Consider the following 16,911-nt stretch of genomic DNA (forward strand, 5'->3'; position numbering starts at 1 on the left):
CTCAGTCTGCTGTCCATTTGATTGTCCTACTGATGTTTGACGTGCTATGTCCCCGTTATGTGTATATGTGCTGCAGAACAGGAACCTGCTGGAAATCAGCTATTTTACTGAAACAGGCCCGTTTTATATTGTAACTTTGTTACTTCTAATACTTTCCTGTATAATAAATAAAAAATAAAAAATAAGCATAGTGCGTTGATAAGAGGAGCGCAGAAAGTACTGGACAGCTCAGACGTTCCAGGACCTTCCACCACCGTTCTGACACTGGTCTTTAGTAGATCTTTCGAGGATCACCTCGTAGAGGATGTGAGGACAGTGTTACAGCGACTTCGGCAGCACGGAATAAAGCTGAATCCCAGCAAGTGTGAAGTTTTCAAGCATAAGATCCGCTTGGGCCGCATAGTGTCGGCTGGGGGCAGTCAAATGGACCCTCGCCGTGAGAGCATTAGGCCTAAAAATAAATTTTGTTTGGTTCCGGTTTCCGACCGACCCTGTCAATATATGTGCGACCCAAATTATTTTATGAGCTTTATAAAAAAAAAAAAAAAAAAAAAATATGATGCAAACTATGATTACGTTTTTGTACAGCACCTCTTCATTCTGTACAAGGATGAGCGACTTTTCTCGTTTTTAAATGAAAACAACCTACCTATCATTCGCTGCCGCTGGAAAAAATAAAATAAAAAAATAAAATAAATTCCCTACCTACCCATTACCTCAACTGAAAACCAACAGGAACCAAAGAGGACAGGTACTGTGGGAGAGCTGAGATTAGTCATGGGATTACTGGGGGGGGGGCGGCAGTAGCTCATCCATTTACATTTACATTACTGAGCTTCTACATAAAGAACTTCTCCCACATTGCTGGACCTCTGCATGCACTGACTGAACTGGGCCCTGGATCAGACAAACAAAGAGACAGAAACAAAAGGACAAGGAATCTAAAAGGAAAAAAATACCTGTTACACAAAACTCTAAAACCTCCCCTAATGTTCTGTCTCAGCTTGAGGAAATAAGGTCTGAAATGGCTATGCTCAAAGAACTTAAAGCTGAGGTGTCTCAAATCAGAGAGTACATGCATCAGCCCCTGTGCACGCCTCGACAGCAACCGCCAGCAGGTGGCATGCACTGTTATAGGTGTGGCAGCAGCGAGCATTTCCTTGCTGGTTGTCGAATGAGGGGACAAAGACAGTTTGGAGGTGAGGCTTTAAACGGGGAAAGGTCGCTCGCACGGGACAGGGAGTGACCAGTAGCATCGCAACATCCCAGCGGGGCCTCCAAATGTTATGCCCAGTGGCGGTTTTAGGCACGGGCGAACCAGGCAGCCGCCCGGGGCGCCATATTTGTGGGGGGCGCCACGAGCAGTAAAAAAAAAAAAAAAGCGCTACGCAGCGGTTTTCAATGAAGTACATAACATTGTGTGGGGAATTTGTATTTTGGCGCCCCTTCTGGCTGCAGGCGCACACCTGCTCATTGAGAAGGCAGATGGAATGAAATCCACACTGAAGTCCGTAGGGTCATGATACAACCCCCCCCCCCCCCCCCCTTGGAGGAAGTCTTGCCCGGGGCGTAACTGGACGTAGAATCGCCACTGGTTACGCCCCTGTAAGGGGGGTATAGAAAGAACAACGAGGATGCAGTATTGTCAGTTGAAGTCCAAAGTTGTAATGATGTTCACAAAGTTCAATAAACAGTGAATTTTTCATGCAATTTCAAATATTAGAAATACCTGTACACTATTCATAAAAATGGTATTTTCACAATATGCAAAACTCAATACACATTAGCAATTTTCCTTTAAACAACTTTCAACTTAACATGTAAATAAACAGCATATTAAAGTGTGCATTGTTTGAGTACTAAATACTACATTTTAAGCTTTTCACCATGACACATCTTTCGATAAAACATTGTTTCAGCTAAAACACACTGACAATACTCTAACGACACTTAAACGGAATACAGTGCCAGCATATTCAATAACACATTGGCATATATTTTACGCATTAAATTAACACAGCGCCAGCACGCATTGTCATGAAATGGCAGACACTTTCTTACCACACGCCTGCTCGTGTGATGCTGCTAGCAAGCACGCTACGGCAGAGCGACTCCTCCGTGTTCAACCTAACTACTTTTTCAAACATTCCATGCACGGCTATAACCCTCTCGGCATTTTCCCTAGCATTGAAACATAAATACATAAACAAAATGAGAAACACTGCAACAACTTTCCTAATTTTGCTCTTCAGAATAATGTTGTAGCAAATAAACAATGATGCATTTTTTCGATAAACATGGGAATAAACAAAAGCATATTTCACCAGCATCCGATTATACCTGAAAAGAGAGGAGCAATGGGTAACAGATAATAATAGTGAAAAGTTTGTTTTGCATTTTTAAGCATTTTTTACTTATTTACTGCATCAACTATATCTAAACATTTTACTGCAACACATATTTATAACCATTACATTGACATTTTACAAAAAAAAAATTACTTATTTTTTTTCGATTTTACCATCAAATCGAATTACCATTAAAATCGATTAATCGCCCAGCTCTACATTGATGCCAGTAGTCTGCCTTGAGAAATTTCATGAAACAAAGCACTGAGCACTTGTATAAGGGTTAGAGTCCTTGTTTAGTTAATTTTCTACTTTTACCAGAAAGATACATGATCTGATACCAGAGAGAAAGGATAAGGTTTACTAGAATCCGGGTTGGAGTCCCAGAGAAAGTACCAAGTTCCTTTAGGTCGGGTTGGAGTCCCGACGCGGTTACCAGAGAGACTGTTGATCTGATCTTAAATACATTGCACTTTCTATTTTACTCATTTCTTTGCATATGTTTTCTTTTACTTATCTATTATTTTATTTTATTGTATGACAATGTTTATATGTGAAGCACTTTGAGTCTGCCTTGTGTATGAATGGTGCTATATAAATAAAGTTGCCTTGCCTTGCCTTGCCTTGACAAGGACACCTTCCAGCACTTTAGCTTTAACATACTGTCTGGAAGAGAAAAAAACTCTCAATACTTTGATTATAGAGGCATCAGATTGACATTTGAATGAGTTTCCTTATATTTTATCTAGATCTTATATAGTATTTAAATAGCAGCATCTTAATATTTAACAAAAGTAGTCTCATACAAAAGTACATTAATAAGCAGCTACTCCTTAACAAAAATTGTATTGTGGTATTGTAGTAGGCCTATATAAATAACAAACGTCAAACATATTTCCATATGTCTAAGCCTTAGACATATGGAAATATGTTTGACGTTGAGGCCTTAGACTCTAAGGCCTCTATAATTCTGTTTCTTTGTGTAGTTGTTCTAAAGGAAAAGGTTGCATACTTTATTATTCATCTTCAGTTTTGTGTTGAAAAGAGAGTAGGTCTTATGTTTCTGCCTTTATAATTTATGCATATCATTTGTTTTTTGTATTTGGTTTTCCCCATAGAACAATGTCAGTTTTGTTGATCATGGTAATTTTAATCAGTGATGTCACACTTTTTGTGTGTATCCTCTGGTCTTGTTAATCTTTAACTTACATTGAGAGGCCTATGTGTTAGAACAATCATCCAAATATTGTAAAGCATATTATGTGTACTGTCTGTAGCCAGTGACAGATTTGGTCGTAACTGTCTTATCATTTCATTAATATAAACGTCAAAAGTACGTCTTAAAGCCCTATTTCACATCTTCAACCGTTCGTAGTATTTGGGACAAAAGGGGTCTAAGTAGCTTACAGTACATGGTTCAGACAGACCCTCCAGTTTTCTAACAGACACAGCTGAAAACCATGAGAACAATTCGTCTGTGTCCATGGCTCAGAAATCATTCACACACACACACACACACACACACACACACACACACACACACACACACACACACACACACACACACACACACACACACACACATACACACACACACACAGCTCTCCTCTTTTCTCTCGTTTTTTTTCCTTCTCCAACTCACTGTTGGTTCTTTATCAACAGCGATGCTGGTCGACGGTGACGTCGCTGACCACCCCTCTGGAACACAACATTCTCCACATGAATCCAAATGACCCCCTCACTGTTTTTTTCCCCCCTTTTCATCACTCATCTGACTTCTACCCTCATTTCTGTCTCAGAGAAGCATCTTTCTTACTCGCATTCTGAAATATTTCATATGATTTGTTCATGATCAGCTTATGTTTTCATCTGTGCTGCATCTGTTCTAAAAATATATATAAATAGAATGGCGCCCAGATAAAATATGGCCCCATTTTGGACAGACCTTTTATTTTACTATTTACAATCCTTTTCTCAAATTGTTTCAGTCTGCCTCTCCATCTATTTCCATAATGTTATCTATCAGATATGTAGAAAGAGCACACACACACACACACACTCTTTCAATACACAAAAACGTCATGGTATCAATTGACATTCTTCAATACGGTTCACTATAGCTCCTCCCACAGGGACCACCAAACAACACACACAAAACACACACACACACACACACACACAGAAAGGCAGTGTTACACGCCAAGACGAATCCTACACACAACGACACATCCACGCACACACACCTACACTGAGTCAGATGGAGGTAGGCAGGATGGCCATCTCCACGTGTGCTGGTTCTCTCCTGCATTGGACGACCTTCACCCTCCTCTCAGGCAAGACATTTACCTAACTGTATTGTGACGTAGGGCAAGCAGGCTTGCCTGTATGGGCACTCTTCTTAGGTTATGCAGCTGATTTTAGATGGGAAGGGTAGTTCTTCCATCTATTTTGTTGGATTTGTTGTTTAGGAATATATGATGGATGCTTTAGGGTTTTAAGTTAGACCAGTCAGTCCATCCCTTGAGCTGGTTGAACAAATAATATAATTTCATGATTTACGTAGTTAGATACCGGTTTATCCCTCCCCATACATTATCATTTTAGTCTGTGATATGTTCCATTGTTTTCGTAAGAGGGCTCTGATTTGGTCATACTCTTGCAGTTAGAAGTATACTAAATACCTTGAGGCCTATTAACAATTAATAGAATCATGCAAATATTTTTAAGCACATTTAGCTTACCCAGTAGGTGAGTTTGTCATAACCGCCTCACAAACACTAAAGGTTAACATCTTATCATTTTATTACTATCTATAATAGCAGTCATAGAAGTAGGCCTATTAGTAGTAGCAGTAGTGCAAAAAACAGAGGCCATGGGTTGCAGATATAATGACTTAAATAGACCTGCTGCTGCTAAAATCGTGTTTTCCTCTGGTCAATGTATTTTGGAAGCCACATGTGACCACAAAGATGCATTTTGCGCACCTCACAAATCAAAATTCCCACACAGTACCGGGATTCAAAGCTGTTTGGGTTGCAGGTGCTTGTTCATCACAAAGACGTATGCAAATGCTGGATGGCCTTGCTAACAGTAGCTAACTATCAGGAAGTAGCCTCTTAAGGCGCTGCAAAGCATAGACAAATGACAAAAACAGTAGACAGACTGTTAGGTTTTTAGGATGCAAACCCTTCATTTCTTAAATAACCTAGCCTTATATGTATTATTATGGGCCTACTATGTTTCTGGGTCGAGGAAACAGCAAATAGATTTTTACATAATTAATGGACTCCCAATGAGCTTTTGAGTATTTGCTGACGTTCCGCATGTAGGTAATTTAATTAATAAAAGTGAAACTATGATTATTATCATAAATCCTAATTAACATTCTAATTATAATGCTGACGGGCAGCGTAGGTTTAGTGTAGTAGTGCTCAGTGTGTTTACTCCCAGCTCAATGTTCATGGGTTCAAACCCCAATCTCCAGAGTGTACCTATATGATTAGTAGGCCTACTACACCATTGATTCTACCCATAACACGGCATTACTAGCTTAATATATTTTTGGAGGGGTTGCTATTTATTAAGATTGGGAAATCCCACGATCTCCAGAAAGCATTCAACTAGGCTGGATCTTCAAAGCTGTTGAGGTAGTTGCTAAGGCCTGTCCTACTGACTTAGTAGGGACACTAGTAGTAAACTAACATTTGTGTATCATTTGAGTCTACAGAGGTGAGTGACTGTTTTGAGACTTAGGGCCCTATTTTAACGGTCTGAAACGCAAGTGGGAAGCGCAAAGCGCAAGTAGCTTTGTGGGCGGTTCTACGGCGCTATCGCTATTTTACAGGCGGATAAATGACACTTGCGTCGCGGCGCAAGTGTCAAAAGGGTTGGTCTGAAGCAGCCTAGTTACCCGTAGGTGTGGTTTGGGCGTAACGTCCAACAAACCAATGAGAGTGCCAGCTCCCATCCCCTTTAAGAGCCATGAGCGCATTTGAATGGGACGAGTTGGTATTTTGACAGCGCGTCTGAAGTCTCCGATGAGACAGATGCACAGGAATTTCAAACTGCAAAAGGCTCAGTTTATAGCCAAATAATATGGCCTAATTCACACATGGAATAAAGGGTTTTCTTCCACAACTTCAGAAATACTGAGTCCTCAAATAAATTTCGGCAAAGAAAACGTATATGACATAACATATGATATGCGGTAACTGTGGTTCTATTTAATGATATACGCAATACATTATAAACATTGTTTCTTATCAGTATTGTATGCTATCCTAATATGCATGTGTCCCCGCGGTAATAGACATTGCCATTGATTGTATTATGCGTTACGTGTTTAGTTCGCGTGTGTTTAAACAGAGCACACACGCGCGCCCGCATTCATTCATTCTTTTTAACACTCACTCGCGGTAAAACAATGTTCAAATACTCATCAATCCTAAAAGTTATGGGCATGTAGGCCTACACGATGTCTCTGTCAAGAAAATATGTGTTTGCTGTACGGTGTTTGCAGACGCATTGATTTAAAAGTACAACTTATTACCGCTGCATCAGCTGTTCTTTCCCAAATAATTTACAAAGAATGTGCGGCTAGGTAGATGGGAGAAGCAAAGTGTATGCGCGAGGTGCACAAGCAATCCGTATGCATCGCATGCGCATGTATGCATGCGCCCTTAAAATAGCATCTGAACAACGCGCCACTGACTTTAAACCAGGTATTTCCTGGTCAGTAGCGCAATGGTATTCAGAAACGGCAAAATACCGTTTGCGCCAGAACACGCCTCCTCCTTCCGCCGAACCGCCCCTTGGGGCGCATGATCAATCCCTAATTTACCGGCGAGTGGCGGTGGTGGGAAAAGAACGCTCTGCGCCAGTTGTAAACTAGCAACGACACATGCGCCAGTGACTAAGTCACTTGCGCCGGATGCAAGATAGGGCCCTAACTGTGATTACCTGACTTAATTTACATAGCTGATCAAAGGATGATGATGATGAATGTAATTATTACCCTTGCACAATATGCCTAACGACTATATGCTCCTGAATTATGTACAATTCACTTTGAGTCACTTTGGGTTAAGCGCCTGCTTGATTACTAATCGTCAATCATAAGTGATCATTAGCTGATGAAGGTAATCTTTATCAATCGTCCTGTAGCTCCCTGGTCGCCACTGGTGTCTTCCTTCAAAGTGTCAGAGGGGGGTGTGGCCTCGCTGTCCTGTCAGTACTCCGTGAAGCGCTTCGGCCTGAGCCGCGTGTGCTGGGGGCGGAGCTGCGGAACCTTCTGGTGCAGCGACATCCTGGTCCAGACCGACGAGACCGGCATTATCTCTAAGGTGAAACTTGGCTAACCCATAAAGCGTGGAACACACTAGCCAAACCGTTGGACATCTGAAAGGTTTAACATGCCGATTCAACATGCAAAGTCTGAGAGCGTTGGCGTTTGAGGATTGGAGTCATTGGATGCTCTTATTAGTTGGATGCTGCTAGCACACAACCAGCGAATCAGCGCAGTGTGAGACTAGCCCCTCCCGATGTTAAAGGTTGGGTATGGGATTTGCGAAACGCCAGCAGATTTTGAAAATCCACAGCTCAAATGGTCCTACCCCCTCTCCTTCAACGCTGAATCTGACTCCACCCATTCCAAGTACATGGACGCGCAATCATGCACGAGCGAACAGATGCACGAGAGCGAGCCATTAGCTAGTTAGCTAGCTCCAGTAGCTACCGCAGGATAACAACAAACAGAAGCTTGCTCTGGGTCACAAGCTTTGAGTACGTGCAAGAAGGGGTCGCACGGGGGGAGGGGTCGCGTAGTACGACCGTTTGATTGATGTACTTACTGTCCAATGCCACTCGGTGGGTCTGGAAATCATTGGCTGGAGTTTTTCGAGCCCTGCCCGTTCCACAGATGATTGACTTGTTTAATTTTCATGTCAGTACTTCTAACTCAGTGGCTGTAAGTGGGTTATGATAAGGATTTCGAGTAATTTTGCAAAAATGGCCAAAAAAGAGAATTCCATACCCAACCTTTAAGGAGACTGAAAGGCTGATTATGGTCCCACGTTCACGCAACGCAAGCACCATGCAGACGCTTCGACGCAGTCGTGAACCTGTCTTGATTCTGCGTCGGGTTTTGGTGAGAGGACCAATCACAGCCCTTGCTGCTGCGTCACCTCGACGGTCGGAACGTAACAATTTTTGGGAGGCACACATCAGGCACTTGCAGTGGATGTAAGGAGGGTCCGCAAGGATGTTACGGGTCCGAAACCCCCTTGTGTTTCATGACCGTGGGACCATAATCAACACTTTACACGCTACTGTTTAGTTGGGTGCGTGGGCCCATTAAGGGGCCCACGCACACTGCCCGACTCAAAGCAACATTAACTGCCTTTATCCAACCACTGTCTCCTTTGCCGCTCGTCAGACCCTTCGGCAGAAAAGTTGCATTGAAACATACCGCGAATACTACTGCCAACTACACAGAATGTACTGCGCTTGTGTGAGATGCAATAAGTCTCCTTGACATGGGATGGTGCTAGACTTTTGGCGCTAGTCCATCCAGCGCGCTGATTCGCTGGTTGTCAGAGTAGCCAATCCTCACCCGCCAACCCTCTCAGACTTTGCAAGTTGAATCGGACCATCCGAGTGGTTCCAAAAGCTTCCAACACAGCTTAACACACCGAACAGATGTGTTCCCTCCAAACACTGCAGATGTTCCAAGCTTAACCAAACCTGCTCTCGGGATGCCTAAAAAAAAAAGAATTGATTTCTTATTTTATTTATTTTTTTTCCCAAAAATTAGATTCGGTGCTAATTAAAAAAGATCCGGGGCTTTAGCCCTGAATAAAACAGCCTATTGACGCCACTGGGTGTGCTCAAGTGTGTATTCCAAAGGCCTATGGTGTGTTCACGTGAGACCGTTCCCGCCGGACTGAACATGTGGAACCGCCACTTCTGACTGAAATGAAAATATTATAAGAATATGTAGAACATGACCAACAAAATTTTGGTATGCATAATTTTTTTTAAATATATATTATAGTTGTGATCGTGCAGGTGCTCTACCGTTCACCAGAGGGTGCTGCAGCACCCCTCTGCACCCCTACTTCCCACAGCCTCGTGTACAACCATGACTCTGCTTCCCCCAGGTGACGGACAGGTACAGGTTAACGGGAGACGTGCTGGACGGACAGATGGACCTGTCTATCCTGAACGTGAGGAGGTCGGACAGCGGCCCGTACTGCTGCAGGGTCAACATCAATGGGATCTTCAACGACAAAAAGGTGGTCATGAACCTGCGTGTGGTCAAAGGTACATGCAGGCACCTCAGCAGCTCTGATGAATCAATATGTGTTTCCTGATGTGTATTTCTGTTGTGTATATGCCCTAGAAAGATATACATATTCGAAGATTGTCTTCAACTAGCATAATTCCTCAAAGGTTACATTTTAGTCCATGACATTTTGCACTTGATTCATATGTATGTTGCAATGGAAAACAATAATCCCTTGTGCATAACGCCCCATTTGCTGTGCAACTTCTTTATATGTTTTCTATGTAATCAACCTAATATTCAAAGTAACTATACAATAGACTACAACTAAAGACAGCTGATTTCCATATCAAGGAATAGCCTTATGTTTGGATTGCTGTCTAGGAACACCAGGTCGTTATTTACTTATGAAATGACGTCTGTCATCCCTTCAGTACCAGGGTCAATCACCAGCACCACACCGAGTACCACCGCCATGACTGAACGCGTCACGACGGCCCCATGGGCTTCCACCAGTGAGTCCATGATGTGTTGGGTTGAGCCAAAGGTTAAATATGTTTGTAACACATTTTATTTAAAAAAAAAGTGTGTGTGTGTGTGTGTGTGTGTGTGTGTGTGTGTGTGTGTGTGTGTGTGTGTGTGTGTGTGTGTGTGTGTGTGTGTGTGTGTGTGTGTTTGTGTGTGTGTGTGTGTGTGTGTGTGTGTGCGTGTGTGCGGTGTTCCTCTGTGTCCCATTGCTCCAGCAACGTGGAGGAACATCTTGTCCTCCCATCTCGAGCTCTTCAGAAGAAACTCCACCCCCCTGCATTCCGGAGCCATCACTGTGAGTAACAATAGATTGTATAATATCATAATAATAATAATATCAGATCTATAAAAGGTTAGACACCTACAGAAGTCCATTCCATTCCTACAAGGGATGGGCATCCTTTAATAATAATGTGTGTTCTCTCGTTGTTCTGTCATCTGTGTTATATATTCACAGAGCTGATGCTATGATGAGTCAAGTGTGTGTGTGTGTGTGTGTGTGTGTGTGTGTGTGTGTGTGTGTGTGTGTGTGTGTGTGTGTGTGTGTGTGTGTGTGTGTGTGTGTGTGTGTGTGTGTGTGTGTGTGTGTGTGTGTGTGCGTGTGTGTTGTGTTGTGTGTTTGTGCTTGCTAATCATGCAACGTTAACCGACAAAGAAGGTATGCAAACGTCAAACTGCAAATGTATTTCCATCACTCGACGTCGTTCGGCTTGTAGTACCTCGTTTCAATCCCTTCCCGTTTCCTCCATGTTGTCTCCGCTAGATGGAGGACTCTGTGCCCACTCTGTCTCTCCAGATCAACGTTCCCGTGCTCTCCCTCTCCCTCTGTCTGCTGCTCCTGGTGTCCGGAACACTGATTGTCCTTGCCTTTAAATGTAGGTCCCTACATGTGACTTTACTCAACAGACACACTGCAACGTGCACACTGAACATGTTAAGTTCAACAAGTGGCCAAAAGAAGGCAAAATGCATTCCCAAGCAACTACACAAAATTATCACATCGGAATAAACAGAAATTCCGCTGGACGTCTGTCGAAGTCTGACGAATAAAAAAACATGAACCCCAGCTTTAATGTTAAGCTGAACACATGGAAAAACATGTCCTGTTAAATGAAAAAATTACTAAGAGAACGCCGAAAACACATGGCATGAGAGATGAGACATGAATACAGCTTGTAAATTATATCAAATTAAATGGAAACCTTCTTCGAATAACGCAATAATTTTTTTACGCCTAACACCTTAATTCACTTCATTGTAAACATATCTGCGTAGTATCTGTCTCGCTGTTGGTTACAACAGAGCAACAGGACACTTCTGTAACTGGTTTTAAACGGCTCTCCAGCAGCAAATGGAAGACTATGGCACAAAGCATGTATCTGCCATTCACTAGAAAGTGAAGTTAAAAGGAACATATATTCTATTCTAACACTTACATGCCAAAACTAATATAATAGTTGAAATAGCTTTAAATCGTCTGTAACAAAATTCTCCTTAATTGCATGATATATTTGTATGCATCTTTTTTTCCTCAGGTGGAATCCATAGAAGAGCTTCAATGAAGGGCTGGTGAGAAAATACCCTCAGTGATCTGCAAAAGTTTTGAATTGCACAGATAAGATAATGTGGAGATAAACATCAATATACAGTGAACTTGATTCCCAGATGGCAAATTTAGAATTTTAAGAATATCGTGAAATTTACAAAAAAATATACAAAATAATATATTTATACAATATAATTAGCTGTGGTAGCTGGTAGTAAATGATATGGAGTAATGGTTCACGGAGGCCGTAGTAGAGCTCCTCTGGTTGGTATAACATCTTCTTCTCTTCCAGTTTCTCAACCAGGGAACCCCCTCACATCATCTACGAGATACGCCTGAGGAGGCCCATTCAAGAAAACATCTACACCTTGGACTGAGGTCTGAGACAACGCTCTGAGATTGCTTATCCCCGACATTTTGTACTGCTCTGATCGACTGTTTGACCTGATCATATCCTGTGTGTATAGATCTTAGGCATAGCTCAAAACACTATTTTATGTTGTCTTTTTTTATATCTGCGTTAATGAAGGAGACAGTGATGACATAGTCAAGCGAAGTTGAGTTTGTGCCGTTGCCGGTTGCCAAAGTTCAAGACACTGTGACGCCTGGTGCCCACTAGTCTGTGAACACATGGTTAACACACTCGCGGGTTGAGCCGCCATTCACAAAATACCAACTTTGTCACGCATCTGCCTGTAGTGTTTCCTAATGGAAAAAGTCTGCTTGTATTCTATGGGGTCAGAACAGTCTCATTAATAATGAAAGCACAGAAAAGGATTCGCAAATGTATTTTGTGATTTACATATAAATTACTCTCTTCTCACAAATACATTTCAATGCACACACAAATGGATATCGGTATGTATAAATGTAAAATAAATCCATAAACAAAAATACGTTTCACAAACACATTTCTGATCCGCACACAAATGTGTCTTGTTTTAGATAAATGGTATGTAAATCCATAAATGTATATATATATATATATTTTTGTAATTTTATCAAAAATGACGCTTTTCATTTGTGAACCCTTTTGCATTTGTGTGTGAACTGGCCTGTATTTTTAAGACTCCGGACGTGGCTGGATCACGGCTGGATTCACATATGCATTTTTTTCAACAAGGAACTCTCTGTAGCCAATCAGATGCCTCCCTCGTTTTCAGCCAATCACATTACTCCAGTGACTGGGTGTCTAGATTGTCTGTGCCGTTAAAGTAGCATTAATAATCGTTTACTACTTTAACGGCACCGACAATCCCAAAACCCAGTTGAAACTAGATTGAAAAAGTGTGTAGTTCAAAACGTGACGCAGCGTTTACTTCTTCACCACCTAGAGATTGTTATGTACGATCTTTCAAAAACCCCATGTTATTTCCCATAGACATTTGACCGAGGGAACCGGGAGGCTCCCTGCAGTCATGTGATTGGCTGAAAACGAGAGAAGGCAGCTGATTGGCTACAGAGAATTCCTTGTTGAAAGAAATGCATTTGTGAATCCAGCCGCGTCAGGAGTCTCAAAATCCACATATAAGTACCAGTTCACACACAAATGCAAACAAGTTCACAAATGAAAAACGTCTTGTTAATTGAAGTTTAACAGTTTTATATCAATGTAACAACATCAAAATACATTTTTTATGAAAATTGCAAATATTTTTTTTATTCATATATTTATGGATTTATATTACATTTATTTAAAACAAGACACATTTGTGTGTGGATCAGAAATGTGTTTGTGAAACATATTTTTGTTTATGGATTTATTTTACCTTTAAACATACCGATCGATATCCATTTGTGTGTGCATTTAAATGTATTTGTGAGAAGAGAGTAATTTATAAGGAACCACAAAATACATTTGTGAATCCTTCTCTGAGCATTCATTATTGATGAGACTGTTCTGACCCCATAGTATTCAAAGCACACATGATGAAAATAAATGTTACAAACAATAAATCAGTTGATGGCTAAGACAAGGATACATAGTCTACTTTTCATTGCATGACTGCTCTGGGTTTTTTGCTTCTAGTTCTATCTAGTATCTAGGAAATATTGTAGCCTAAATGATTGTGTCCGATTACGAACTGTGAAATTTAAAACGAATTCTGCGGTTACGTAACCGCATGTCATTTATTTTGGCCGGAGAACCACTTCAACCATATCCATGTGAATGGTTGATTTTAAGCAGTTGGCATTAAACTTATTCCACTCACAAAACGACTAAAAGCAACTATACAACTCTAAACCTGCAGACCAATTATTAATTTAACTTTGAAGACTCGTAGTTGTTAGCTAACTTGCTACTCTTCCAATGTCGCGACAAAAGAAAATTCAACGATGCATCTCGAACACGACTTTAGCCACACACTTTTATGACGATTTTATGGCAGACCAACATATAGGGTTGATTTGTGTTTTGATAATCAGGCATCTTAAAATTTTATATTTTCCTTTGAATATGGCTCCCTCTATTGTCCAAAATGAGCATTTTCATAAAATAAGGTGGATAGCGCTGCGCTGGTGATGGCATGGGCAGAGTGGCCGGAGGTGCTATGATATTCATGCACCTGCGAATAATAAATCAGTGCCCTTGTTTATGTAGCCTAAATATAGATATTTCTCTGGAAGACACCTTAGGATGTGTCTGGCAATTTAAGTCTTGATTTGTAGCATGCAGTTCAAACGGAACTTTTAATCCAAAACATCTCAGAGATCCACTAAATGGCCTTGTTGTCCTGTCTATGGCAAATTGAAAAGGCAAAAACGGACATTGGTCCAGGAAAGCGTGATGCAGAGAGAGCATGACCAGACAATATATAACAGGTGAGTCATTAATAGTCTCCTATTTATTGCACTGTCAGGACTTTTGCACAGTACTAGCACAGACATATTAAATGATAAAATACAGCCTGCCAATGATTCACACAGATTTGACGTGTCAAAAATGTACTTCTTTATACGAGAAGTTCCCAGTCACCTTGGCCACTATAGCACATCCTTCCAAAAAATCCCACAAGAGAACCACATCAGGCCTAGCATTCAGGACCTTTAAGGCTGTGCAGCAGTCCCTGTTTTCACATGAGAGAACAGTTAAGATAAAAAAAATATGAGTGTAAAATTGTTATCTATACCCAGCCACGCATTGGTACATAGCCTTCTCCACTCCTGCATAGTGACCAGGGGCGGCTCTGGGCACAGCCGAACCGCCCGGGGCGCCATTCTTTCTTGCCACGTTGGGTGCGCAACGAGCAGTTAGAAAAAAAACAAAAAAACATCTGCGCCGCGAAGCGGTTTTCTATGATGTAGGCCTATCATAACATTGTATGGGGAATTGGCATATTGGCACCCCCTCTGGCTGCAGGCGCACCTGCTTCCTGAGAAGGTGCCGTGCACAGACGGACTGAAACCCCCACCGAAGACCCTAGGGCAGGGGTTCTCAAAGTTTTGACAGCTGAGGGCCAATTTAGGAACCCAAAATTTGACTGAGGGCCGCCAAAGGAAAGAAATGTAGGCTGGAAACGCCGTCAGCATCCCAGTGGTGAAAAAAAACATTGCACCGTAGACCTCTGGGAGTGAGGCCAAGTGAGGTCTAAATCACAAAACTGAGGTTCATCCTTTCAAAGTAATGTGCAGTCAGATTAAAACTAACAAATAACAGGATTTAATAGAAAGCTGGAGAGAGTCGACTTTTCTCTTTATATATAATTATATTTTTGTTTAAATTAATATTGATATAATAATAAAAAAAAACTTACTGGCAATGATGGAATAGTATAACAAAATGGGGAACGACTTCACGTGACAAATGAAGAAAGAGGGAACAGAAATTGTTTGCTTTGCAATTATTATATTATTTTACACATGTGGGGAACCACCAGCACCCAGTTAAGGGTTAGGGTTAGGGCTAGTAAAATTAATATTATTGCACAAGGGCTTTCATAAGTGCGCCATAAGCTAAATCACCATTTTGTTACCTTATTAAGCAATAGATAGTAACTTAACTGATTCTAATTTATTTATTTAAATGGATGGCACTCTGGGCTAGATGTCGGGCTGACAACCTGCCTGGAGTTTTGGTTTGGATTGTGGAGATTCACCATGTTCTCAATCATGGTGAGGTTCAATAAGGACCATTCTTCCTAGACGGATATGCCCCGAGTACAAACACAGCCTACGAATTTGCAGGGTGCTTTTATCATGGTAGTGAACATTGCTACAACACGGGCCATCAATGGCGATTCTACACGGGGTCCTACAGGGGCCAGTGCCCCTTTAGACATGTCCCTGGCCCCCCCTGTGGCCCCCCTGTGATGACCAAATAAAATAACTATGATTTTACTAATTTTACGGAACTAATTTGACGCAACGTTCTACACGGGTAACTTAGAGCGGCTAACCCAAACACTGTGCTGCTGCTTCTTTTCTTACGTGACTTGCTGTTCTTATAGCAGCTGTCAATGAATGAGGATAGAACAGTAGAACAGGGAAGTTTCCTTTGCGCTCTTTAGACTGTGCAAGATTGCTGCAACCCTTCCTGTAAGCTCAGCCTCTTGGGAACACAGTTTCTCCACACTGAAACTGATAAAATAAATAGGACGTGGCTCATTGTTTTGCACTTCGTTGTCACCCTGGAGTACAAAACAAATGTTTATTAGATTTTGATGATTTAGTATCCCCAAGACCAGGGGTTCTCAAAGTTTTGACAGCTGAGGGCCAATTTAGGAACCCAAAATTTGACTGAGGGTCGGCAAATGTCAGCATCCCAGTGGTGAAAAAAAACATTGCACCGTGGACCTCTGGGAGTGAGGTCAAGTGAGGTCTAAATCATAAAAACTGAGGTTCATCCTTTCAAAGTAATGTACAGTCGGATTAAAACTAACAAATAACAGGATTTAATTGAAAGCTAGAGAGTCGACTTTTCTCTTTATATTTATTTAATTTATGTTTAAATTAATTTTGTTATTAAAAAAGGAAAAAATAATCTATATGTCATTGCGGGCCGCCAGGAATGTTTCTGCGGGCCACCATTGGCCCGCGGGCCGCACTTTGAGAACCAATGCCCTAGGTTCATGAGACAAACCCCAGGGGGTGACAAGAGATGGGAGAAAGGATACAGGAGGTGGAGTAGGGGGGAGAGAGGATGAAGTAGGTGGAGGAGGAGGGAGAGAGGATACAGGAGGTGGAGTAGGTGGAGGAGGGAGAGAGGA

The 16,911-nt window shown here is 41.6% G+C and overlaps 1 protein-coding gene across 1 annotated transcript; it reads left to right on the forward strand.

Moving 5' to 3' along the window:
• The first annotated feature begins 4,510 nt into the window (after window positions 1–4,510).
• On the forward strand, window positions 4,511–12,481 carry timd4 (T cell immunoglobulin and mucin domain containing 4). The gene is made up of 8 exons (XM_030359946.1): window positions 4,511–4,681; window positions 7,512–7,690; window positions 9,506–9,668; window positions 10,065–10,145; window positions 10,374–10,453; window positions 10,922–11,033; window positions 11,694–11,727; window positions 11,997–12,481. Exons 1-8 carry the CDS (start codon window positions 4,606–4,608, stop codon window positions 12,079–12,081), a joined length of 810 nt encoding a protein of 269 aa, XP_030215806.1. The 5' UTR covers window positions 4,511–4,605; the 3' UTR covers window positions 12,082–12,481.
• Window positions 12,482–16,911: the final 4,430 nt, after the last annotated feature.

Source organism: Gadus morhua, chromosome 7, assembly GCF_902167405.1.
Source record: "Gadus morhua chromosome 7, gadMor3.0, whole genome shotgun sequence".
NCBI lineage: Eukaryota > Metazoa > Chordata > Actinopteri > Gadiformes > Gadidae > Gadus > Gadus morhua.